Source organism: Stegostoma tigrinum, chromosome 41 (genome assembly GCF_030684315.1).
Source record: "Stegostoma tigrinum isolate sSteTig4 chromosome 41, sSteTig4.hap1, whole genome shotgun sequence".
In the NCBI taxonomy this organism is placed as follows: domain Eukaryota; kingdom Metazoa; phylum Chordata; class Chondrichthyes; order Orectolobiformes; family Stegostomatidae; genus Stegostoma; species Stegostoma tigrinum.
Window position 1 is genome coordinate 16,325,471 of NC_081394.1, and position 27,887 is coordinate 16,353,357.

Genomic DNA, 27,887 nt, shown 5'->3' on the forward strand with positions numbered 1-27,887 from the left:
CACCCCTTCTTTTCCCTCCCACAACAGCAATTGGGTTCCTCTTGTCCTTACCTACCATCCCACCAACATCCACATTCAGAAGATCATCAGCTGCCATTTCCACCACTCCAGCAAAATGCATTCCCCTCCACTCCATTGTCTGCCTTCCACAGGGACCGTTCCTTCCGGGACATCCTGGTCAACTCTTGCTTTACTCCCAACATCCCCTGCCCACCATGCCCATTGCAGCCCCACGGCACCATTCCCTGCAAGGACCCAAGGTGTAACACCTGCCCATTTATGTCCTGCATCTCCAGTATCTACGGGTCCAACATACCTTCCTGGTGAAGCAGTACTTCACCTGCACTTTCCACAATGTAATCTACTGCATTCACTGCTCACAATGTGGTCTCCTCTACATTGGGGAAACAAAGCATAGATTGGGCGACTGCTTCACAGAACTACGTTCTACTCGCAATAAAAACCCTGAGCTACCTGTTGCCTGCTACTTTTACACACCATCCTGTTCCCTGACCAACATCTGTGTCTCTGGCTTGCTGCGGTGTTCCAGCAAAGTTGAGCGCAAGCTGGAGGAACAACGCCTCATTTTCTGCTTGGGGACCTCATAGCCCTCCGGGCTCAATATCGAGTTCAATAATTTTATAGTCTAAACTCTCCTATGTCCTACCACCCCACCTCACACACCAGGCCTTGTTATCACATAGCCTGCCACTACACACCTCCTATTCATCACCAAAAGTCCCCACTAACAACTATTCACCCTCCTGGCCAGATCATTATCAACTCCTTTGTCCAACTGCTCTGCTCTCTCTTTGGGCTCTATCCTATCATTTACTCCCTTCTCCACCTCCCTCCGTTTTTTTCTGCACATAAACCAAAGTTTTCTCAGCCACCATCAGTTCTGAGGAAGGGTCACTGGACCTGAAAAGTTAATTCTGATTTTTCTGCACGAATGCTGCCAGACCTGTTGAGCTTTTCCAGTAGCTACTGTTTTCTTTTTGTTCCTGATTTACAGCATCCACAGTTCTTTTGGTTTTTATTCTTCAGAATTCTCTGCCACAGAAGGCAGTCAAGGCTAGAACGCGGAATGTTATTCACGGCAGAGTTGGATGGCTAAAGGAAGAAAGTGGCAGGACAGTGGACTGAGTTAGACAATCCCAAATAATGGATGCAGCACGCTGGAAGGGCTGAATGGCCTTGTCCTGCTCCTATTTTCTAAGGTATATACTTCGATTAATCTGGTATGAAGCAATTGTTGACATTTTAAACTGTGGGTGCACTTTCTTGGAATAAGCCATGATCTATTTAGACTTAAAATGTTACATACCTTCTTCCCAGCATGGGAGAAACCAATACTGTTGCCTGAAAAGAAAAAGGAATGAGATGAGAAGGGCTTGACAATTCAATCTGAACTCATCGAAGACTAATTAGCATTAGAGACATAGCTGAATCTTTCGAAAGCGTAGCTATGTTTTAGTCAACTTTTAAAACATATCAGTGTCCCTCTCAATCGTTCTATGTTCTATGTTCTAACCCAGATGCTTCAAAATATCGGATTTAGAGTGCTTACTCTGGCTAAATCCTACAATGTCCATTCACAGCAACAAGACAGAGGGTCAGTTTTTAGGTTGTGGGTCAATGCAACATCTTAGAGAGGCTGTCTTAATCTCACTCGCTTTTGCATCACTTGCCCAATTGTCATACAGGAAAAGATGAGAATGAACTGTGTAGATGATGTAGATTTGGGTATCAGCAACTGTACATTGCTAGTTCCATGCAGCTCAGTTGGCTGGAAGGCTGGTTTTGTAATGCATTACATGCCAACCCCTGCCAACCATGTAGTTACAACTCCCACACCAGCTGAGGTTGACCCTCAGGTTATACCACCATCCCGTCCTCTCTCTCTCTTTCTCTTGCTCTCTCACTCCCAATTATAGCATTGTAGAACGGAGATCTTTACAGGGCTCAGTTGTCTTCCTGATGGTGACCACTGAATAAACCAGATCCGCAGCGTTGTTTTCTATAAAGAAAGGAAGTGTACAAGAAAAACACATCAATTTGACAGCTTTATTGTAACTGGCTAAATGACAAATAGATCAGATAGGTCCGAAAGATAGATTTAAGACAGAAATTTTAGATTAGTGAGGGGATCAAATATTATAGAGAGATGGCAGGACAATGGGGGTGAGAAACATATCAGCCATGATCAAATGTCAGAACTGAGGCAATGAGCCAATGGCCTAATTCTGCTCCTATACCTTAGGTTGATCTTATATGATCTTATCTTAGTAGATTGATAGATAGCTAGACAAATAGATAGATATTGATCCCCAAATGATACGTATTTTTAAGTTAGCTATAACTAGTCAAGACTACTATACAGGAAGCATGCCTTTGTTCATTATCATCATCATTTCCTTGGGGCATTTGTCTGAGGAATCTGGTCTTTGCTCATTGTTGGATTTCTCAAGACCAAAGTACTGTGCCCTCAGTTTCTAATGTTACTCGAGACAAAATAAACAGTGGTGAGTCAAGTAAAACTCCCTGATGAAGGTCCATTCACAGGCTATTAACAGCAGTACCTGTCGGGAAAGGATATTGCGTGAACATGGAGATCTACTATGCTGAAAAGGGGCCATCGGCCAATCAAGTCTATGTTGGTCAAATATAACTACTTCACTATTCTATAATTCCATTTTCCCAGCATCTGGCCCACAGCTTGGTGTCACCCTCTGGGAGAAAATGTTTTTCCTCACATTCCCTTTAATCTTCCTGTCCCTTGCCTTCAATCATAAACACTACCACATCGCCTCCTCTGCACCCTCCCAACCCCCGGTGAGTGATCCCTCCATCAAGGAATCTTCCTGTCTACCCTATCTATGCCCCTCATCATCTTGCACATACAAGAAGGAATTATAATCTTTGGGGGTTAAATGGATTGAAAGGGATAGGGGAGAAAGTGGGGAACTTGGGACTGAGCCATGATCCCATTGAACAAGCAAAAGACCCTGGAAGGGCAGAACGGCCTTCTGGTTTCCATGGAAATGGGGGACTGAGTTGGATGGTCAGCTGTGATCACAACGAATGGCAAGCAGGAAAGGAGGGTACTTCTGTATTTACCCTCAGCCTCCCCAGTTGCAAAGAAAACTGCCCCATTCTAGCACATCTGTTGGCTCAGAAGTTTGTGCTGAGTTTCTGCCAGCTTACGGTGCATTGTCAAAGTTTGAGGTTCTTTAGTCACATTGATTCAGTGGCACTCACCAGCATTGTATGTTGCTCCAACTACTGCATAGTCCACATTGTTGGCTGCCAGCCCTCCACCAGAAGGTTGGGATCTATTTCCAGTAAAAAGGGGAAGGTAAGGAAGTCATCACTTCAAACATAACACTTTCCACACCACGCTCAGCTTCAACAAAACACCAAAGGAATCATGGAAGATACAAAATACAAAAAACAAATTGAGATGTTACTCCCTGGTCGCACATCCCTGTTTCCATTGGAACATAGGGTTTTCTCACCCACAAGGAACTGTCCAATTCCCCACTTGGATGGTGTGTACAGAAAGACAGAGTTGAACCCTGTTTTTCCTCTTAGACCTGGCAAGATCCTTTGTCTCTTTGTTTAAAGTTGTATTCATGCACAGGAGTTGGATGTATCCAAAAGTCATGTATGACTTAATTTTTAAAACAAGAACAAAGGGTTTCACAGTATTTTTACAGGTTAGAAGCTTCCAATCAACACAAAAATTTCCAATCAAAAAATTATACATTTAATCACCCCATCTCTTCCCAACTGTTTTTGCATAGTCAACATTCCAAGTTAGCACATATAACATGTCACCCAGTCACATGATTATATTATCCAATCATATTATTACATAGAGTCACAGCGCTCTACAGCACAGAAAAAGGCATTTCAGCCCATTGCATCTGCACCAGACTAAAACAACCACCTCACTATTCTAGATAATAAAATGTGAGGCTGGATGAACACAGCAGGCCCAGCAGCATCTCAGGAGCACAAAAGCTGACGTTTCGGGCCTAGGCCCTTCATCAGATAGGGGGATGGGGTGAGGGTTCTGGAATAAATAGGGAGAGAGGGGGAGGCGGACCGAAGATGGAGAGAAAAGAAGATAGGTGGAGAGGAGAGTATAGGTGGAGAGGTAGGGAGGGGATAGGTCAGTCCAGGGAAGACGGACAAGTCAAGGAGGTGGGATGAGGTTAGTAGATAGGAGATGGAGGTGCGGCTTGGGGTGGGAGGAAGGGATGGGTGAGGAAGAACAGGTTAGGGAGGCAGAGACAGGTTGGACTGGTTTTGGGATGCAGTGGGTGGAGGGGAAGAGCTGGGCTGGTTGTGTGGTGCAGTGGGGGGAGGGGACAAACTGGGCTGGTTTTGGGATGCGGTGGGGGAAGGGGAGATTTTGAAGCTGGTGAAGTCCACATTGATACCATTGGGTTGCAGGGTTCCCAAGCGGAATATGAGTTGTTGTTCCTGCAACCTTCGGGTGGCATCATTGTGGCACTGCAGGAGGCCCATGATGGACATGTCATCTAAAGAATGGGAGGGGGAGTGGAAATGGTTTGCGACTGGGAGGTGCAGTTGTTTATTGCGAACCGAGCGGAGGTGTTCTGCAAAGCGGTCCCCAAGCCTCCGCTTGGTTTCCCCAATGTAGAGGAAGCCACACCGGGTACAGTGGATGTAGTATACCACATTTGCAGATGTGCAGGTGAACCTCGGCTTAATGTGGAAAGTCATCTTGGGGCCTGTGATAGGGGTGAGGGAGGAGGTGTGGGGGCAAGTGTAGCATTTCCTGCGGTTGCAGAGAAAGGTGCCGGGTGTGGTGGGGTTGGAGGGCAGTGTGGAGCGAACAAGGGAGTCACGGAGAGAGTGGTCTCTCCGGAAAGCAGACAGGGGTGGGGATGGAAAAATGTCTTGGGTGTTGGGGTCGGATTGTAGATGGCGGAAGTGTCGGAGGATGATGCGTTGTATCCGGAGGTTGGTGGGGTAGTGTGTGAGAACGAGGGGGATCCTCTTAGGGCGGTTGTGGTGGGGGCAGGGTGTGAGGGATGTATTGTGGGAAACGCGGGAGACGCGGTCAAAGGCGTTCTCGACCACTGTGGGGGGAAGTTGCGGTCCTTGAAGAACTTGGACATCTGGGATGTGCGGGAGTGGAATGCCTCATCGTGGGAGCAGATGCGGCGGAGGTATTGGGAATAGGGGATGGAATTTTTGTAGGAGGGTGGGTGGGAGGAGGTGTATTCTAGGTAGCTGTGGGAGTCGGTGGGCTTGAAATGGACATCAGTTACAAGCTGGTTGCCTGAGATGGAGACTGAGAAATCCAGGAAGGTGAGGGATGTGCTGGAGATGGCCCAGGTGAACTGAAGGTTGAGGTGGAAGGTGTTGGTGAAGTTATCTCTGGGACCTTCCTGTGGTGTGATTTCCCTGCCTGTCACTAAGACCCATGTTAAAAGGATGTGGTCATATCCAATCTCTCTCTATGACCTCTTTACTTTGGTTGTCTCTTGCTGTTTAAGAGGGATTGGAATAAATAATAGCAAATAAAAAAACTGCAGTTTCAGCCACTTACCTGCTGGGATGTGACACAGTTGAGGAATTCCCTGCAGGGAGGAAGAGAATATTCTCAGCATATTGTACAGCAGCTTTGCACTGTTACAAGCTGGAGCCACCAAGGCCTTATCTCAGTCATAAACAGAGAACAGATCAATAGAAGATAATTGTCAAACTGTCTTAATGCATATTAAACTGCTGCAATGGGTTAGAGTTAGTTTTAGGGTTAGGATTAGGTTCAGGGTGAGGTTTAGCGTTGGGACGACTGTGAGAGTTAGTGTCAGTGTTTGGGTGAGAGCGAAAGTTAAGACTTATGTTTAAGGTTAGGACCATGGTTTGGTTAGTGTTACAGTGAGGGTTAGAACAAAGAAGAACAAAGAAAATTACAGCACTGGAACAGGCCCTTTCGCCCTCCAAGCCGGCGCCGATCAAGATCCTCTATCTGAACCTGTCATCTATTTTCTAAGGGTCTGTATCCCTTTGCTCCCTGCCCATCCATGTGCCTGTCCAGATACATCTTAAAAGACACTATCGTGTCTGCGTCTACTACCTCCGCTGGCAACATGTTCCAGGCACCCATCACCCTCTGCATTAAGAACTTTCCAATGCATATCTCCCATAAACTTTCCTCCTCTCACTTAGGACAAAGATTAGGGCTAGGGTTTGGATTAGTGTTTGAGAGGTAAGGTTAAGGTTAGAATGATGGTTAGGGTCAGGGCTGGCTTAGGGTTAGTGTTAATGCTTGGGTGGGGGCCAAGGTTAGAGCTAGGGTTCTAGTTAGGGTTTGGTTTAGGTTTAGGTCTAGGTTTAAGGTTGGTGTTAGCATTAATGTTTGGGTGAGGGCCAAGATTAGAGTTAGGGCGTTAGATTTAGAGTTAGACTTAGGGTAAGGGTTATGGTTAGGTTTATTACTAGGGTTAGGGTCAGTGTGTGCAGTGGCTACTAAATAAATGTAAAGTGGAGTTTTTTTCACTAGTCACAGTTTAAAGACAGCAGGGCAGGAATGTGTTGAGGTGGAAATGAGACTGTGTTAAATAGGGTTAGGGTAAGTGTGTGCAGTGAGTACTGAATAAATTTCAGGAGGAAATAGTTTTAGACCTAGTTTAAAGGAAATTGGACAGGAAAGTGGAGTTGACGCCAAGGTGAGATTGTGTTAAATGGCAGAGAAGGGTTTCATGGGACTGAATGGTCTTCAACCTCTCCTTGCTACAATCTGAAGTCCCCACCTGCTTCAAGAAGGCCACCATCATCCCAGTACTAAAGCAAACACATGCAACATGCCTCAACATCTACCATCCAGTGGTTGTGACTTCTGTAATCATGAAGTGCTTTGAGAGCTTAGTCATGGACCATGTCAACTTTAGCCTCTCAGCCTGCCTTGATCCCCTGCAACTTGCCTGCCAGCGAAATAGGTCCACAGTGGACACTAATTCCTTAGCCCTAGACTCATCCCTGGAATATCCAGACAACTAGGATGCCTATGTCAGGCTCCTACGCTCTCTGATGAAGGGTCTAGGCCTGAAACGTCAGCTTTTGTGCTCCTGAGATGCTGCTGGGCCTGCTGTGTTCATTCAGCCTCACATTTCATTATCTTGGATTCTCCAGCATCTGCAGTTCCCATTATCACTGATACAACAAGGATGCCTATGTCAGGCTCCTACGCATCGACTACAGCTCCGCCTTCAACACCATAATCCTGACCAGGCTGATCTCAAAACTCCATGACCTAGGTCTCGGCTCTGCCCTCCGTAACTGAATCCTCAGCTTCCTCGCCCGCAGGTCACAATCAGTGAAGGTAGACAACAGCACCTCGCCCGAAATAATCCTCAACACTGGAGCCCCACAGAGATGTGTACTCAGCCCCCTACTGTACACCCCATACATCCACAACTGTGTTGGCAGGTTTTGTACAAATGCTATCTACAAGTTTGCTGACGACATCACTGTGGTAGGAAGGATATCAAACAACGATGAGTCAGAATACAGAAGGGAGATAGAGGGCTTGATATCACGTGCATTGATAGCAATCTCTCTCTCAGTGTCGGCAAAAGTAAAGAACTGATCAGCTTCAGGAAGAAAGGAGAAGGACACGCACCCCCCCACCCCCCCCCACCCCCGTCTACATCAATGGAGCAAAAGTAGAGTGGGTTGAAAGCATCAAGTTCCTAGCGGTGACAATAACCGACAATCTGTCCTAGATGTCCCACATAGATGTGACAGTCATAAAGACACAGCAACGCCTCTTCTTCCTCAGGAGTTGGCATGTCCATAAGGTCTCTCACCAACTTTTACGCTGCATCACAGAAAGCATTCTATCTGTGTGCAGAACAGCCTGGTAAAGCAACTGCTCTGCCCAGGACCATGAGAAACTACAAAAACATTGTGTGCACAGCCCAGACCATCATGGAAGCAAACCTCCCATCTATGAATCCATTTACACTTCTTGTTGCTGCAGAAAGATTGCCAACATCATCAAAGACCCATCACACCTTGGTAATATTCTCTTTCAACCTCTTCCATCAGGCAGAATACACAGATGCTTCAGCAGATGTTCCAACAGATTCAAAAACAGCTTCTTCCCTGCCATTATTAGACTGCTGAATAAGGCTGTCTAATTTCAAATCAAATGTGGGCCTTGCTTTTGTGCACCTCCTGTGCAGTTGTAACCTTGTATGCCTTGCTCTGTCTTAGCATCTGATGATCTTTATGTCCTTGTTTGCTACGATCTGCCTGTACTGCTTGCAAATAAAAAAGTGTGTGTTGGTTGGGGCGGGGGGGGGGGGGGGGGGGTGTGTGCATGGGAGGTGTCATAGCTACCCAATCCAGCACACTAATGTGGTCAGTACTCTCCCTCCCTACTCTCACGAACATGGCCTACTCCAGCTCCTGACCCATCACCTCCCTCCCCAGGACCCCCGCTCAGCTGGCAGGCTACATTTGAGAGGAATGGGATTTCATGATGTGAGGCCATGGAACAACTTGGATCTCTGTAAGACATTACTGACCTGTGTCCCTCTTCCGATAGATGAAGAGCACGGATGTGATCAGGCTGGCAAACAGCAGAACTGGGATGAGTGAGGCCGCGATCTCTGTGGAATAACTTGGAGCTGAAAACCCAACAAGAATATCCGGCACGCATTAACAAATTCACCGGGAAGTTTTGCCAAATCAACCCTGCGCAACGTACATGGTCAACATCAGACAGACCGACCACCACAGCTATGTAATATCCCTGTAGGTACAATACCCCTGAAGGTATTGAGAATCGCACAGAATGAAGGAATTCGACCCATTGAGCTAACGACACAAATCCCACTTTCCTGCACTAGCCCCCTGTAGCTTTGAATGTTATGACACTTCAAGTGCTCATCCAAGAGCTTTTTTTAAAAAGGCTTCCGGCCTCAACAACATTCCAGGCAGTGCATCCCAGACCTCCACTACCCTCCGTGTGATTTATTTTCCATCAAATCCCCCTTTAAACATTCTGCCTTTCACTTTAAAATGATGTCCCCCCCTACCTTGTTCTTTGCCCTTTGATTTAAGGAAGCAGCTGCTTCCTACACCCCGACCCTGTCCATGCCCCTCATACTGTTACACACCTCTATCAGGATACCCCCTCAGCCCTCTCTGCTCCAAAGAAAACAACATCCCAGCAATATCCTGGTGAATCTCCTCTGTACCCCTCTCTCCATCAGGCCTTTTTTTTCCATTCACTTGTGGGATGTGGGTGTCCCAGGCTGGCCAGCATTCTTGCCCATCCCTAGTTGCCCCTTGAGGAGGTGGTGGGGAGCTATCTTCTTGAACTGCTGCAGTCCTCCGGCTGTGGGTTGACCCACAATGCTGGTAGGGAGCGAATTCCAGGATTTTTATTGAGTTCAAAGATCCCAGGAACATGACTAAGGTCACTGTATTAAAGATCTCTCGATAATACCACCCGGCCATTACCTCCCCAACTGAGATGGCTAAATATCTGCCTGGCGCAGACTGGATGGAGTGAATGGCCTTTCCCTGTGCTCTGTCTATGTCTGATCTGACTGTCGCTGTTACCTCGCAGCGTGAATCCAATATAGTCGCTGGTCACGTTAAAAATGGTGCCGTTGATTCCTTTGTTGATCGCTGCACAGTGATACCTCCCGACATTGTCTGTCCGGAATGAATGAATAACCAGCTCACCACCATCGGCAGTCACATGGGAGCTCGCACTGCCGTTTCTTAGCGGCACATTGTTGCGGTACCAAACAAACTGCGGCTCAGTGCCTTCCCTCACCAGGCACCGCAGAACAAGCCTCTCCCCGGCCCACATCTCAGTCCCGTTAGTGCGGGAAATCAGCACAGCATCTGCGACAGGAACTGAGAAGAAAACACACCGAGGAGTTAAAAAAAACCATGAAGTTCACCCAATGATCGAGACTATCAGTGGGGACCAGTTTGACATGATGAATTTAAAAGGGATAGTAGGAACAGCTGACGCCGGAGTCTGAGACAACACAGCGTGGAACTGGATGAACACAGCAGGCCAGGCAGCATCAGAGGGGCAGCAAAGCTGACATTTTGGGTCTGGACCCTTCTTCAGAAATGGGGGAGGGGAAGGGCGTTCCAAAATAAATAGAGAAAGAAGGAGGCAATGATAGAAGGTGGAGAGTGGAGCAGAAAGGTGGATAGAAGACGGTCAGGTCAGGAGGTGGGGATGAAGCCGGTAAAGATGAGTGTAGGTAGGGAGTTGGGTTGGGGGTTGGCCAGTGAGGAGGGAGGGGCGGGTAGGTAGTTGAAAAGACTGACAGATCAAAGAGGTGGGGATGACAGGGATGAGGTCGGGGTTTGGGAGATTTTGAAGTTTGTAAAGTCGACGTTGAGACCATTGGGCTGCAGGGTTCTGAAGCGGAATAAGAAGCACTGTTCCTCCAGTTTTCAGGTAGCATCATTGTGGCACTGGAAGACGCCCACGATGGACATGTCATCCAAGGAGTGGGAGAGGGAGTTGAAGTGATTCGCGACTGGGAGGCGTTGTCATTTGTCACGAACTGAACGTAGGTGTTCCACAAAGTGGTGTCCAAACCTCCACTTTGTTTCCCCGATGTAGAGGAGGCCACATCAGGAACAGCAGACACAATATACCACATTAGCAGATGTGCATGTGAACATCTGTTAAATATGGAAGGTTTTCTTGGGGCCTGGAATGGGGGTGAGGGGGGAGGTGTAGGGGCAGGTGTTGCACTTCCTGCGGTTGCAGGGAAAAGTGGCGGGGCTAGTGGGGAATGTGGAGTGGACGAGGGAGTTGCAGAGAGAGCAGTCCCTCCGGAAGGCAGATAAGGGTGGGGAGGGAAATATATCCTTGGTAGTGAGGTCAGAGTGCAGGTGGCGGAAGTGGCGGAGAATGATGCGTTGAATCCGCAAGTTGATGGGGTGGTACGTGAGGACAAGGGGAATTCAGTCTTTGTTTTTATTGTAGGGGGGTTTGTGAGGGCTGAGGTGTGGGAAACGCAAGAGATGGGTTAAGCAGTTTGATGGATTCTTAAACTAATGGAGAGTTTTAATTCCTCCCAGCTGTCAACATCCTGGGGTTAATCATCGATCTTAAACAAAACTGGCCCGAGCTAAATAAACACAGTGCCTGCAACAGCAGGACAGAGGCTCAGATTTCTGCAGCAAGTAACTTGCTTCCTGGCTCCTGACACAGCACAAATCCTCTTGAATGATTATGATGTGGTAGGCATCACAGAGACATGGTTGCAGGGAGTTCAGGACTGGCTGTTAAACATCCAAGGATTCACAACTTATCGAAAAGACAGGGAGGGGGCAGAGGGGGTAGGGTTGCCTTGTTAGTTAAAAATGAAATTAAATCTACGGCACTGAATGACATAGGGTCAGAGGGTGTGGAGTCTGTGTGGGTGGAGTTGAGGAACCACATAGAACATAGAACATTACAGCACAGTACAGGCCTTTCAGCCCTCGATGTTGTGCCGACCTGTCATACCAATCTGAAGCCCATTAAGCCAACCACAAAGGCAAAAAAACTATAGTGGGAGTAATGTACAGACCTCCTAACAGTGATCAGGACCAGGGGTGCAAGATGCACCGAGAAATAGATAGGGCATGTCAGAAAGGCAAGGTCATGGTGATCATGGGGGACTTCGATATGCAGGTCGATTGGGTGAATAATGTTGGCGGTGGATACAAAGAAAAGGAATTCATGGAATGTTTGCAGGATGGCTTTTTGGAGCAGCTTGTGATGGAGCCCACAAGGGAGCAGGCTATTCTGGACTTAGTGCTATGTAATGAGCCAGGCTATATAAAAGACCATAAAGTAAGGGAACACTTAGGAGGCAGCGATCATAATATGGAAGAGTTCAGTCCGCAGTTTGAAACAGAGAAGGCAAAATCGGACGTAATGGTGTGACAGTTAAATAAAGGCAATTACAGGGGCATGAGAGAGGAGTTGACGAAAATCGACTGGAAGCAGAGCCTAGCGGTCACACGGTCACAGTAGAGCGACAATGGCAGGAGTTTCTGGGTATAATTGAGGACAGAGTACAGAGGTTCATCCCAAAGAAAACAAAGATTACTTGGGGTGGGATTAGGCAGCTATGGCTGACAAAGGAAGTCATCAAAGAAAAAGAGACAGCCTATAAAGTGGCCAAGAGCACTGGGAAATCAGAAGATTGGGAAGGCTACAAAAACAAACTGAGGATAACAAAGACAGCAATAAGGAAGGAGAGGATCAAATATGAAGGTAGGCTAGCTAGTAATATTAGAAATGATAGTAAAAGCTTCTTTCAATACATAAGAAACAAATGAGAGGCAAAAGTAGACATCGGGCCGCTCCAAATTGATGCGGAAGGCTAGTGATGGGAGATTAGGAAAAAGCTGAAGAACTTAATAAGTACTTTGCTTCAGTTTTCACAGTGGAAGACATGAGTAGTATGCCAACAATTTTAGGGAGAGCCAGGGGGCAGAGTTGAGTACGGTAGGCATTACAAAACAGAAGGTGCTAGAAAAGCTAAAAGGTCTAAAAATTGATAAATCTCCTGGCCCCAATGGGCTACATCCTAGAGTTCTGAGGGAGGTGGATGAGGAAATAGCGGAGGCTGTGGTTGTGATCTTTCAAAAGTCACTGGAGTCTGGGAAAGTCCCAGATGATTGGAAAATTGCTGTTGTAACTCCCTTGTTTAAGAAAGGGTCAAGGCAAAAGATGGAAAATTATAGGCCGATTAGTCTAACCTCGGCAGCTGGTAAAATTCTAGAATCCATTGTCAAGGATGAGATTTCTAAATTCCTGGAAGTGCAGGGTCAGATTGGAACAAGTCAGCATGGATTTAGTAAGGGAAGGTCACGCCTGACAAACCTGTTAAAATTCTTTGAAGAGGTAAAAAGTATGTTAGACCAGGGAAACTCAGTAGTGGTCATCTATCTAGACTTCCAAAAGGCCTTTGATACGGTGCCTCATGGGAGGCTGCTGAGCAAGGTGAGGGCCCATGGTGTTCAAGGTGAGCTACTGGCTTGAATTGAGGATTGGCTGTCTGACAAAAGGCAGAGAGTTGGGATAAAAGGCTCTTTTTTGGAACGGAAACTGGTGACAAGTGGTGTCCCGCAGGGTTCAGTGTTGGGGCCGCAGCTGTTCACCTTGTATATTCATGATCTGGACGAAGGGACCAGGGGCATTCTGGTGAAGGTTGCCGATGATACGAAGATAGGTGGACAGGCAGGTAGTACTGAGGAGGTGGGGAATCTGTAGAAAGATTTAGACAGTTTAGGAGAGTGATCCAGGAAATGGCTGATGAAATTCAATGTGAGTAAGTGTAAGGTTTTGCACTTGGAAAAAAGAATACAGGCATGGACTATTTTCTAAATAGTGAGAAAATTCATAAAGCAGAAGTACAAAGGGATCTGGGAGTGTTGGTCCAGGATTCTCTAAAGGTTAACTTGCAGGTAGAGCCCGTGATTAAGAAAGTGAATGTAATGTTGTCGTTTATCTCAAGAGGGTTGGAATATAAAAAGCAGCGATGTGCTTATAAGGCTTTATAAAGATCTAGTTAGGCCCCATTTAGAATGCTGTGTCTAATTTTGGGTGCCACACCTCAGGAAGGGCATACTAGCCCTGGAGCGTGTCCAGCGGAGATTCATATGGATAATCCCTGGAATGGTAGGTTTAACGTATGATGAATGGCTAAGTATCCTGGGATTGTACTCATGAGAGTTTAGAAGGTTGAGGGGAGATCTAATAGAAACTTACAAGATAATGTGTGGCTTAGAAGGGCTGGATGCTAGGAAGTTGTTTCAGTTAGTTGGGGAGACTAGGACCCGTGGGCACAGCCTTAAAATTAGAGGGAGTAAGTTTAAAACTGAAATGAGATGCCATTTCTTCAGCCAGAGAGTGGTGGGCTTGTGGAATTCATTGCCACGGAATGCAGTGGAGGCCAGGAAGTTAGATGCCTTCAAGGCAGAGATCGATAAATTCTTGATCTCAGAAGGAATCAAGGGCGACAGGGAGAGTGCAGGGGAGTGGAGTTGAAGTGCCCATCAGCCATGATTTAAATGGTGGCGTGGACATGATGGGCCGAATGACCTTACTTCTATGACACTCCTATGTCTTATGGTCTTATGGACTCCCCAAAGCCTGTGCACCATCTACACAAATCAGGAGTGTGATGGAATGCTCCCCACTTGCCGGTATGAGCACAGCCGCAACAACTCTTAAGAAGCTCGACTCCAAATAGGACAAAGCAAACATTTGATTGGCACCACATCCACAAGCATTCTCTCCCACCATCAGTGACATTCAGCAGCAGCAGTGTATATTATCTACAAGGTGCACTGAAGATATTCGAAGACAACATGTTACAAACTGATAATAAAATGTGAGGCTGAATGAACACAGCAGGCCAAGCAGCATCTCAGGAGCACAAAAGCTGACGTTTCGGGCCTAGACCCTTCATCAGAGAGCCATTTTTTTATTATCTTGGAATTCTCCAGCATCTGCAGTTCCCATTATCTCTGATACTATGTTACAAACTGATGACCACTTCCATCTAGAAGCGCAAAGACAACAGATGCATGGGAACCCCACCCCTGCAAGTTCCCCTCCAAGCCACTCACCATCATGACTCGGCAATATTGGCCATTCCTTCAGTGTCTCTGGGTCAAAATCCTGGAATTCCCTCCCTAAGGGCATCTTGGGTCTACCTACACCACATAGACTGCAGCAGTTCAAGAAGGCAGCTCACCACCATCTTCTTGAAGGGGGCAATTAGCGACGGGGTAATAATGCCATGCCCAACCACATACCACGAGTGAATAAAGAACTCAGTGGTGTCGGCATGTCTGTCATCGTTCACCAAACATTGCACCCTGTTTTTGCATATAATTAAAGTTCAGTTCATTCTGGGATTTGGGAAGTTAAAAAGAATATCAGTAATGTTGAAACTGGATGGCTCATGAGATCCTGCTGAACAGGGGCAAGAGGGTGTTGTTGGGGAAAGGAGATCAGTCCACCCTTACTCAGTCTGATACTCCACTTGACTCCAAACCCATAGCAAAGGGAATTATTTTGAACAGGCCTCTGAGCAAGTCATTCTGTTCTCGGAAATTCTTTTTTTTTGACAAAATTTTCCTCATATCATGATTTTTAAAAAAATCCTCCAAAACACTGCCCCCTTCTTTGATAATCATCGACACTCGACCAATTACCTCACTACATGGTCCAAATGCCCCTGGCATTCTACGCAGAGTCAATGCTTTGTTCACTAGTGTGACATTCCTTGCTATTTTGGTTGGAAGACCAGAAGAGATTGAGGCAGGAGTTAGTCACCCAGCAAAATATCCAACCAAATGTTCAGGGTGCATGCGATTGAGGCAATGTGGGTGATGTAGCTCTGTACAAGCTAGAATATGTATGCAGCAGTAAGAGTGATCTGGGATCTGATGGTGTAGAATCCATTGTGGGCATAATGAAGACTATATGCACTGGAGTTTAGGAGAATGAGCAGGAGGAGGTCATTGAAACCTATAAAGTTCTAACAGGACTAGACAGGGTAAATGCAGAAAGGATGTGCCTGATGACCAGGGCCAGTGGTCCAGCACCAGGAGTCTCAGTCTAAGGGAGATGGGGTAGGACTGAGATGAGAAGAAATGTCTTCACCTAGAGAATGGGGAGTCTAAGGCATTCTTTATCACAGAGGGCAGTCGGGACCAGAACATTGAATATTGTTCAGGTAGGAGTTGGGTAGAGTTCTTAGGGTCTAAAGGGAGTTAATGGGGGGACAGAGGACTGAGTTGGATAATCAGTCATGATCCCATTGAATGGGCAGAGCAGGATGGAAAGGCTGAATGGCCTACACCTATTCCTATTTTCTATGACTCTGTATTAACAGGGTGTAGAGTTGGATGATTGTCCATGGTCATATTGAATAGCGAAGAAGACTCAAAGTTCTAGGTTCTTATGTTTTAATGTAAGACAAAGTTTTATGTCACAGATTAAACTCACAAACTTTCTTTACTTGGTTCCCTATTCCCAGTTTATGGTGTTCAATTCAGATAAAAACAAAGTGTTGCATTTGGGTAAGACAAACTAGGGCAGGACTTACACAGTTAATGGCAGGGCCCCTAGTATTGTCAAACAGAGAGACTTTTGGGGTGCAGGTAACATTGTTCCTTAAAAGTGGTGTCACCGATGGACAGGGTGGTGCAGAAGGCATTTGTCCTGCCTACCTTCATTGGTCACTGCATTGAATACAGGAGTTGACACGTTATATTACAATTGTACAAGACCTTGGTAATGCCGTATTCTGGCTACTGTGCACAATTCTGTTCACCCTGCTGCCCACCCACATTGGAAAGGATGCAAAGAGGATTTGCAAGATGTTACTGGAGTGGAAATTTTGAGTTATAACAAGGGGATGGATAGGCCTCATTATTTTTCTCATGGAAGTTTTTAAAATCATGAAGTGCATAGATAAGGTGAATAAAGCCAGGATCTTCTCTTTGATAGGGGAAGTCCAAAATCAGACAGCATAGGTTTAAGGTGAGAGGGGTAAGGAACCCAAGGGGCAACTTTTTCACACAGATTGGTGGGTACGTGATACAAGTGCCAGGGGAAGTGGTAGAGGCAAGTACAATCACAATATTTAAAAGACATTTGGACAGGTACATGGATAGAAAACATTTTAACAGATATGAGCCAAACGCAAGCAAATGGTGCTAGTTCAGTTTGGGAAATCTAGATGGCATGAACAAGTTGGGCCAAAGGGCCTGTTTCCATGCTGTATGATGCTATGACTTAATTTAAAATACGTTTGGACAGGTATATGGATATGACAGATTTAGGGAGACATGGGCCAAACGCAGGCAAATGGGGCTAGTTCAATTTGGAAAACTTGGTTAGAATGGATGAGTTGGGGGGAAGGGCCTGTTTCCATGTTGGATACTTTGCTGACTCTAATATCCAAGGCTGTGTCACTTAATCAAATTATGGTCTGCAAGCATGAAGCACCAACTCAAGCTGATCACTTACTCTTTAGGAGAGAACCCTTATGAACTCACCTATCACTGTGATCTTTATGTCTTCACTGCGCAGTGGGAGATCTGTTGCCTCATTTCTCACCGAGCAATGATAAAGCCCTTCGTCCCTTTTGCTGATGGCTCCAATTTTGTAAACAAGCTCGGAACTGTTGGAAAACTCCCTGTGCAGTTCCATGTTTGAGCCGTTGTAGAATTGGTAATAAATTGGCAGAGAACCATTGGAGACTGAACAGATTAAGGATCCTGCCTCTCCTTCGATTAGCTCCTTTCTGGGTTGAATTATTAGATTTGGCTTTGACACTGGAATTCCTGAAAATATTGATAAATATTAGGCCCCAATGTTTGGCAGAGTTAGTTGCAAACTCAACTATGAGCTTCATCACAGTGACATCCATTTCCACATATAGTTGTTTCTACTCATTCACTGGATGTGGGTGACACATAAATGCACAGCATTTGTTGCTGGCCCTAATTGCACAGAGGTTGTGGGGTTATAGCCAAACTGACACAGCATATGATTGAGATGGGGAGAAATGTCTTCACCCAGAGATTGGGGAGCCTGTAAATTATCTGCCACAGAAATCGGTTGGGGCCAGAACGTTGAATGTTGTTCAGGAAGGAGTTTGATAGAATTCTTAGGGGCTAATGTGGTGGGTCAGAGGCCTGAGTTGGACGATCAGACTTGCTTCCATTGAATGGGTGGAACAATCTGGAAGATCCAAATGGCTGACTCCTATTTTGAATCTTCCCATAATTTTCTGGATCAGTGAATCCCACAGGCTCCCCACTGTCTGGCTGAAGACATTTCTCCTCAACTCAGTCCTAAATGGCATTCCCATGGTCCTCAGCTATTTATCTCTAGTTCACCAATACATGGCTGACAGATGTGGGAATAATTTGCCTCTATCCTGAACCTTTAGTGGTTTATAAAAAGAAACAATAATGAATGATACTCACGCCTGATGGACAAATTGAGCTGATTACTGCGTTTCCACACCTTACTGTCTGTGACAAAGCAATGGTAAGCACCCGAATCTGTCACACGAGCTGACTTGGAGATGTAATCACGGTGAGTGGACAGAAACTGGAGAGGGACTCCATTTCTGTAAAAGCTGTACCACAGGGAAGCTTGAGAGAGATTGTCTTCAACCGAGCACAACAGTTTAAACCACTGACCATCAAACAGTTGTCCCTCAGGATGTACGGTCAACTTAGGGACAGCGAACGCCTCTAGAAAGTAGAAGGAGATGTTTCTGTTTCAGCCTGTAAAGTTTCTGGGCTTGGGAAAGCTCAGTGATCAGACCAAGAGCAAGAAAATCCCGAGACAAAATGAAATTTTCTTTGTTGTTTTGTTCTTTAGGATGTTGTCAGTGAGGGAGATTCTGAACAATCGTTTTAAGGCAAATCAAGTCTGTTAGTACTGTGAGATAATGGGAACTGCAGATGCTGGAGAATTCCAAGATAATAAAATGTGAGGCTGGATGAACACAGCAGGCCAAGCAGCCAAGCTTGCTGCTTGGCCTGCTGTGTTCATCCAGCCTCACATTTTATTATTCTGTTAGTATTGTGTCAGCTTGAGCTCAGATTTGGAGACAATTGCAATTGTATTTGGAATGAAGCCATGCAACCACAGTGAGAGTATTGTGTGCAGTTCTGGAATCCACATTATTAGAGGGATGTGACAGCAGTGGGACAGGGGGCAGAGGGAGGTTTACCAGCATGTTGCATTGGGGGCTGGAGAGTTTCAGTGATGGATAGAGAATGGACAGACTGGGGTTGTTTTCCTTGGAGCAGTGGGGTTGAGAGGGGGCCATGATTGAGATGTATAAAATGATGAGGGGCATAGATGGGGTAGACAAGAAGAAACTGTTCACCCTTAATGGAGGGATCAGTGGCTGGGTTGGTGGATGGTGAATAGATTGACGGTAAGGGGCAGGAGGTTTAGAGGGCATGCGAGGAGAAACAGTTTCACAGAGAGTATCTGGAACTCACTGCTTGTAAGGATAGGAGATGCAGAAACCCTCATCCCATTGAAGAAGTATTTAGATGGGCACTCACAATGCTCAGGCTACTGGGGCTAAGTGCTGGGGAAATGGGGATTAGAGAATAATGAGATGGCTGATTTTGGCTCGAAGGACGGTTAATTTGTGCTATGGATTCTGCTATAATGTGAGATAGTTACGTTTAACAGAAATGTGAGTGTAGTCGCTCCTCTTCCTCAGACCGTAAATCGTCTCGATCGTTTCACAGGCGTAATTCCCAGAAATGTTTGCAGTCGCTGCGTTGATGTTGAACACACTGCCATCGCTTGGCACGACCTCCAGAGCGATGCTGTCTCTGTAAAACAAGTAGCGAAGCTGGGCTGAGGGCCGTGCCATCTTGACAATGCATGTCAACACAAGCCGGAGCCCCTCGACTACTTCAGCGGCTGGCTCCACCGTCAGTACGGGCTTGGCAAAGCGTTCTGGAATGTAACACACAATCATGATACATCAATCAACTGTTGCAATCACAGAGGAAAAGATGCAAGGTGATGAGAGCCGAAGAACGTGGGTATTTAGAGACAAAGTACAGAGGATTGGGTGAAAATTTATCACTCTCTTGTTTTCCTAATTTCAAATTTCGTTTTGATGCCACTAGAGGTATAGAATCAGTGTCATACAGTATGGAAACAGACCCTTCAGCCCAGCTCATCCATACTGACCCGGTTTCCCAAACTGAACTAGTCTCATTTGCCTGCGTTGGCCCACAGCCCTCTAAATCTTTCCTATTCATGTACCTGTCTGAATGTCTTTTAAATGTTGTAATTGTACTCACCTCTACCACTTCCTCCAGCAGTTCATTCCTTATATGTACTAGCCTCTTTGAAAAATTTGCCCCTCATGCTCCTTTTAAATCCTTCCTATCTCACCTTCATGCCATTCCCTCTAGTTTTGGACTCCCCTACCCTGGAGAAAAGACCTTGGCTATTCATGCCCCTCATAATTTTATGTAACTCTGTAAGGTCACCCCTCAACTTCCGACACTGCAGCATATTCAGCCTCTCCCAATAAAACAAACCTGTTTCAGTTTTGGGAATCCTGGGATGAGTACAACACAAAAGTCAACTGTTTGTCCGCCTCATATCTCTGTCGGACCTTGTCCCATGGTTTCCCTCTCTCTACCTCTCTCTGTGAGCTTGCATTCATCCCTCTCTTCAGAGAATCTGCCAGTAGAAGTGGTGATCTAACTGAATGTTATCAGTCACCACCAGGATTATTGATAGGATGGTTGCTGGGGTTGGGGGGGCAATGCTGTCTTTACTTTAATTACACACGGCCCCACTTGGAGACCATTGGAAGTGTTGTGTATCCTGTTGGTCACCTTATTTAACAAATGAAATGAATTCATTGTGAGAGGTTCAGATTGTTTTTAATAGACTGTAAGACCATAAGACATAGGGGCAGAAGTAGGTTGTTCAGCCCACTGAATCTCTGCATCCCCATTCAATGAGATCAGTGGCTGATCTAATCAACTTCAACTTCAATTTCCTGCCTTTTATTCCCCATAAGGTCCCTGATTAAAAATCTATCTCAGCCTTGAATAGACTCAATGACCCAACCTCAACAGCCCTCTGTGGTGAAGAATCCCACAGATTCACTCCCCTCAGGCAGAAGCAATTCCTTCTCATCTCTGTCTTCAGCTGCGACTCCCTTATTCTGAGAATATGCCCCTCCGGTCCCAGACACTCCAAAGAAGAGAAAATGACCTCTCTCCACATACCCACTGTCAAGTCTCTCTGAGAACCTTCAATGAGGTCGCCTCTTATTCTTCAAAACTCCAGTGAGGGCAGGCCTGACCTACTCAACCTCTCTCGCATCAAGCAGTCCCTCCATATTCAGAATCAGCCAAGTAAACCTTCTCAAGACTGTCTCCGAAGCTAGTCTATTTTTTCTCAGATACAGAGCTCCAAAAGTGGCCTGTCTTATAGAATGTTAACAAAACCACCTGACTTTTATACTCTATTCCCTTCGAAAAAAGGCTATTTGCTTTTCCTATGACCCGCTGACCTTGGACACTAGCATTTTGTGTTTCACTGACGAGGACTCCCCAGTCTCTCTGTCCACAGCTTTCTGCAGTTTTTCTCCATTTAAATAATATTCAGCTCCTCTATTCTTCCTGTCTGGCTACAAAACCCCACATTTTCCCACATTGTATTTCACCTGTCAGGTTTTCTGCCCTTCCCTTAACCTATCTGTACCCCTCTGCAGACTCTTTGCAACATTCTCACCACTTGTCTTTCAACTATTTCCATGTTGTCTTGAAAATGGGGCGACAGTCCAGTTCATTGACTCGCTCAGACCCCAGATGAGTGGGCTGTCTTGTAAAGACAAGATGGAAAGGCTCTAGACAGTGAAGAAGATTATCGAAGTGTACAATACAACCTTGATCAATGGGGCCAATGGGCTGAGGAGTGGCAGATGGAGTTTAATTTAGACAAATGTGATGTGTTGCATTTTGCTGAGATGAATAAGGGCAGAACTTATACGGTTAATGATAGGGCCCTGGGGAGTACTGTCAAACAGAGCCCTGGATGGAGGTGTGGGTGGTTTCAGGTGCATATTTCCACGAAGGTGTCGTCGCAGGTAGATGGGTGGTAAAGAAGACATATGGCACGTTTGCCTTCATTGATTAGAACACTGCATACAGGAGTTGGGACATCATGTTGAGCTTGTACAGATGTTGGTGAGGCCACTTTTGGAATGCAGTGTAGAGTTCTGGTTGCCCTGCTATAGGAAGGATATTATTCAATTGGAGAGGGTTCAGAGAGGATTTACAAGAATGTTACCAAGTTTGGAAAGTTTGAGTTAAAAGGAGAGGCTGGGTAGACTATGATTTTTCTTTTCCCTGGAACGTTGGAGGCTAAGAGGTGACCTTTTAGAGGCTTACTAAATCATGAGGGGCATAGATAAGGTGAATAACTGAGGTTTTTTCCCAAGGGTAGGTCAGCCCAAAATTAGAGGGCATAAGTTTAAGATGAGAGGGGAAAGATGTAAAAGGGACTTGTGGGGCAACATTTCACACAGAGGGTGGAGTGTATATGCAACTATCTAAATTCAATGCCATCTGCCACTCCCCATCCCACTGGCCCAATTGATCAAGATTCCTTTGTAATCTTAGATATCCTTGAAGCATTTCAGCAATGAAAAGAGGCTGGATAAGGTTGGGTTATATTGTTTAGAACAGAAGGTTGAGGGGAGACCTGATAGAGGTGTGTAGGATTATGAACAGCATGGACAGGATGGATAGGAAGCAACTGTTCTGCAGAGTCGAGAGGTCAATTAAAAGGAATGGGTGGGCATAATTTTAAAGGGAAAGGCAGGAGGTTTCGGGGACGATTTGAGGATTGTTTCATCCAGAGCGTGGTGAGGATCTGGAATGCACTTCCTGGAAAGGTAGTTGAGGTGGGCAACCACAAAGTGCTTGGATGAACACTCCAAGTGTCATAACATTCAAGGTTGTGGGCCTAGTGCGGTAAAGTGGGACAATGTAAGATTTAGTTTTGCTTTTGCAGGATAACTCAATGGGCCAAAGGGACTCTTCTGTACTGTATGATTCAAAAAGTCTCCAGTGTTTACATCAGCAATTGAGAGAAATATGCATATTGTCTACCACAGATTGTAACATCAAGTACGTACCTTGAACCTGAATCTTAATGCTTTGTGATTCCCATAAGTTAACTTTGCAATAGTACCATCCACTGTCATCGGTGCTGTTTACTTTAATACTGTACAAACATTCATGGCTCATGGACTTCATTGAATGGATTATCTTGCCTTTTCCATAAAAGGCACATTCCCTCTCCCAATAGTATTTGTATCTGTGCCGACAATTCAGTTCCAGTGTCTCTCCTTCCAAAGGTGAAAGTGGGACAACATGGAAAGCCACATCTCTATCTAAAAATGAAAGACAAAGTTGCATCAGTACAGCTTACTACAGGCTTTCATTACAGTGGGAACTGCTCCTAAACCATTCACTTTCACATTGTTTCTGGAATGGACTTTCAACTATTAATCTCACCAACCTATCCCCAATATTTTCCACACTCCAGTCTGAATAAACAAATCAATAACATTAATTTGCATTCAACTTACCCTGAGTATTGAGGACAGTTGATGTCTCCTTACCTGAGGAGATACCTTAAGACCATAAGAAATAGGGACAGGAAGAGGCCATTTGGTCCTCTTTCAGGTTGTAAATTGTCACATAATGTAAGTCAGAGCACTGCTCTGTCAGCTGAAATCAAATGTGAATAGAGATGGCGAGAAGCAGATATACAGATATAACGAGATTTGATACGAAACTGAAGAAATGATAAGAGTAAATGCAACAATAGAAATTATTACAAATAGCAGCAGGAGGCAGACAAGAGTGCACAGTCAGTGGGATACATGGATGGTTCTTACTGACCTTGTTTGATACTCAGACCTCAGAGCAAAGGATTCTATAGGCAAACCAAATCATTTGGGTGGCTATGAATAGGGATTGATGCGTTGCTAGAGAAGGCAAGGGCACAACTCTCTGGGTGAAAGCATTTTTCCTCATTTAAATCCTACCCTGTCTCCTTTAGACTGCACCCCCCCACCCCGGTTCTGGACATCTCCCCAACAGGACACCCTTCCTGTATTTACCCTGTCTAGTCATAGAGTTATACCGCATGGAAACTGACCCTTTGGTCCAACCAGTCCATGCTGACCTTGTTCTGAAGCTAAACCAATCCATCTGCCTGCAAGATAACAAAGTGTGGAGCTGGACGAACACAGCAGGCCAAGCAGCATCTCAGGAGCACAAAAGCTGATGTTTCGGGCCTAGACCGTTCATCAGAGAGATTCTCCAGCATCTGCAGTCCCCATTATCCCCCATCTGCCTGCATTTGTCCAATATATCTCCAAACCCTTCCTCGGGTGGACGTAGCTATTACGAGGGGGCATAGTTTTAAAGTGAGTGGAGGTAGATGTAGGGGAGCTGTCAGAGAGTGGTGGGGGCATGGAATGCGTTGCCGGACCCCTCCAAACCCTTCCTATCCTTGAATAAGTCCAAATGTTTGTTTTTAAAGTTATAACTGTACCTGCATCCATCACTTACTCCAGCAGTTCATTCCGTACACCAACTACTCTATGTAAAAATTGCCCCTCATGTTCTGTTTAAATGTTTCTCCTTTCACCTTAAATTGATGTGCCCTAGTCTTGAATCCCCCATGCTAGGGAAAAGATACCTGCCATTCACCTTATCTATACTCTTCATGATTTTATAAACTCTATAAGGTCACCCCTCAACCTCTTACTCTCCAGTGAAAGAACTCCCAGCCTATCCAGCCTCTCCTTATATTGCAAACCCTCCACTTCCAGCAACGTCCTGGTAAATCTTTTTTGAACCCTCTCCTGTTTAATAATATCCTTCCCATAGCAGGGTGACTAGAACTGCACACTGTACGCTAGAAGAGGCCTCATCAACATCCGAAACAACCTCGCTATGATTTCCCAATACCTAAACTCAAAGGTCTGAATAATGAAGGCAAGTTTGCTAAATGCTGTCTTATCCACCTGACCTTGTGATACAAATTTCAAAAAATTATGTACCTGAACCCCTAGGTCTCTCTGCTTTACAATGTTATCCAGGGCCCTACCATTAATTATATAAGTCTTCTCTTTTGTTTGTTTTACAAAAATACAGTACCTCACATTTACCCAAACCAATCTACCACTTCATAGAATCCCTACAGTGTGGAAACAGGCCCTTTGACCCTCCAAGTCCACACCAAACCTCAGAGCATCCTACCCAGAACCATCCCCCTATAACCCACCTAAACTACACCCCCCTGAACACTGTGGGCAATTTAGCTTAGCCAATCCACCTAACCTACACATCTTTGGATAGTGGGAGGAAACCCACAGAGACTTGGGGAGAATACGCAAAATCCATATGGGCAGTCGCCCGAGGCTAGAATCAAACCTGGATCCCTGGTGCTGTGAGGTAGCAATGTTAACCACTGTGCCACCGTGCCACCTCTTTGTCAGCCTACTGACCCAATTGATCAAGATTCCTTTATATCTTAGATAACCTCTTGCACTGTCATAACAACTTTGGTGTCACCTGCAAACTTACGAACCATGCCTGCTATATTCTCACCCAAAATCATTTATATAAATGATAAAAAATGTACTAATCCCGATGGAAGACTGCTGGTCACAGGCCTCCTGTCTGAAAAAATAAACCTCCACCACCACCCTCTGTCTCCTACCATGAAGCCAATTCTGTATCCAATTGGCAAGCTCACCCTGAACCACATTTGATCTAACTTTATTAATGAGGCGACCATATCGAACCTTGTAAAAGGCTTTTCTAACATCTAAGTAAACAATGTCTACCACTTTGCCCACATCAATCTTTTTGTGATTTACATAGAACATAGAACAGCACAGCACAGTACAGTTCCTTCGGCCCATGATGTTGTGCCAAACTTTCACCTGAAACCTAAAGTCTATCTAAGATCCACCCCTACCTTATGATGTCATCCATATGCCTATCTAATAGCTGCTTAAATGCCCCTAATGAGGCCAACTCCACCACCGTCTCCAGCAATGCATTCCACGCCCCCATCACTCTTTGACAGCTCCCCTACATCTATCTCCACTCACTTTAAAAGTATGCTCCCTCGTAATACCTACCTCCACCTGAGGAAAAAGTCTCTGGCTGTCCACTCTATCTATATCTCTGATCATTTTGTACACCTCTATCAAGTCACCTCTCATCCTTCATCTTTCTAAAGAGAAAAACAACAGTTCTCTCAACCTTTCCTCATAAGACCGTCCCTCCATTCCAGGCAACATCCTGGTAAATCCCCTCAGCACCTTTTCAAGCACTTCTACATCTTTCCTGTAATGAGGTGACCAGAACTGGATACAATATTCCAGATATGGCCGAATCAGGCTTTTGTATCGCTGGAGCAGAACTTCATGGGTCTTGAACGCAATCCCTCTATTAATGAAAACTAACACACCATAAGCCTTCTGAACAACTCTATCCACCTGGGTGGCAGCTTTCAGGGAACTGTGAACGTGAAAGCCCAAGATCTCTCTGCTCCTCCACACTGCCTAGAATCTTTCCATTAATCCTGTATTCTGCTTTCAAGTTTATCCTTCCAGAACAAATCACCTCACACTTTTCAGGTTTAAACTCCATCGGCCACTTCTCAGCCCAGCTGTGCATCCTATCAATGTCCCTTTGTAACCTAGAATGGTCTTCCGCACTGTCCACAAGTGACCCACCTTTGTATCGTCCACGAACTTGCTAATCCACCCTTCCACTCCTTCATCCAAATCATTTACAAAATTCACAAATAGAAGAGGACCCAGAACAGATCCTTGTGGTACACCACTCGTAACTGAGCACCATGTTGAAAATTTTCCATCCACTACCACCCTTTGTCTTATATGGGTCAGCCAATTCTGAATCCAATCTGCCACATTTCCACCTTTTCCCATGCCTCCTTACCTTCTGCATAAGCCTACCATGGGGAACCTTATCAAATGCCTTACTTAAATCCATGTATACCACATCCACTGCTCTACCTTCATCCACGTGTTTGGTCACATCTTCGAAAAATCCAATAAGATTTGTCAGACATGATCTCCCCCTCACAAATCCATGCTGATGATCACGAATCAAACTGTGCCTATCCAAGTGATCATAAATCCTATCTCTCAGAACTCTTTCCAATAATTTGCCCACCACTGACGTAAGACTAACTGGCCTGTAATTTCCAGGGTTATCCCTATTCTCTTCTTTGAACAAGGGAATGACGTTTACCACTCTCCAATCTTCCGGCATTATACTCGTGTACAGTGAGGGCGAAAAGATCATCACCAAAGGCCCTACGATCTCTTCCCTCGCTTCCCATAGAATCCTCGGATAATTCTAATAAGGCCTGAGGGATTTATCTATCTTCAGGTTCCTCAAAATTCCTAGTACATCTTCCTTACTAACATCAATCTCCTCTAGCCTACCAGCCTGTTTCACACTGTCTTCCCCTACAACTAGGTCCCTCTTAGTTGTAAATACCAAAGAAAAGTATCCATTAAGGGCCTTTCCTATCTCTTTAGGCTCCGTGCACAATTTCCCTTTACAATCCTTGATCAGCCCTACCCTTTCTCTGGTTGTTCTCTTATTCTTCATATAGGCATAAAAAGCCTTGGAGTTTTCCTTGATCCTATCTGCCATGGTTTTCTCATGCCCCCTCATAGCTCTCCTAAGCCCTTTCTTCAGCTCCTTCCTGGCTAACTTGTATCCATCTAAAGCCTTTTCCAATCCTTGTTTCCTAAATCTTACATAAGTCTCCTTCTTACTCTTAACCAATCATTCGACCTCTCTCGAGAACCAAGGCTCCCTCACTCGGCTACATCTTCTCTGCCTGTGAGGGACAAACATATCGAGCACATGCAGTATGCATTCCTTAAACAATCTCCACACTTCTATAGTGCTCTTCCCTGACAGCATCTGTTCCCATTTTATGTTACCTAGTTTTTGCCTAACAGAATTATAATTACCCATCTCCCAATTATAAACCATACCCTGCTGTATGTACCTATCCTTTACCATGACTATTGTAAAAGTAACAGAGTTATGATCGCTACCGCCAAAATGCTCCCTTACCAACAGGTCTAACACTTATCCCTGTTCATTGACGAGCACCAAATCCAAAGTGGCCTCTCCTCGTGTTGGTCCATCTACATACTGTGTCTGGAATCCTTCCTGAACACCCTGGA

General features: G+C 45.4%; 2 protein-coding genes across 7 annotated transcripts in view; both read right to left on the minus strand.

The window, feature by feature from the left end:
- Positions 1–27,887, minus strand: part of LOC125448489 (myelin-associated glycoprotein-like) — a 238,887-nt gene that overhangs the window by 142,436 nt on the left and 68,564 nt on the right.
- The window catches only part of LOC125448534 (platelet endothelial cell adhesion molecule-like), a 57,815-nt gene that overhangs the window by 3,330 nt on the left and 26,598 nt on the right, over positions 1–27,887 (minus strand). For 3 of the 6 annotated variants that reach the window (XM_048523890.2, XM_048523886.2, XM_048523887.2), the window contains exons 9-18: positions 22,761–23,018; positions 19,265–19,546; positions 18,040–18,312; positions 17,104–17,391; positions 9,616–9,918; positions 8,574–8,675; positions 5,588–5,618; positions 3,262–3,335; positions 1,961–2,020; positions 1,328–1,362 (exon numbers count right to left, since the gene is read on the minus strand). In XM_048523890.2, coding sequence (XP_048379847.1) covers positions 1,328–1,362; positions 1,961–2,020; positions 3,262–3,335; positions 5,588–5,618; positions 8,574–8,675; positions 9,616–9,918; positions 17,104–17,391; positions 18,040–18,312; positions 19,265–19,546; positions 22,761–23,018 — 1,706 coding nt within the window. The remainder of the gene's footprint in view (positions 1–1,327; positions 1,363–1,960; positions 2,021–3,261; positions 3,336–5,587; positions 5,619–8,573; positions 8,676–9,615; positions 9,919–17,103; positions 17,392–18,039; positions 18,313–19,264; positions 19,547–22,760; positions 23,019–27,887) is intronic. The other 3 variants (XM_048523891.2, XM_048523893.2, XM_048523892.2) reach the window with 3 other exon arrangements.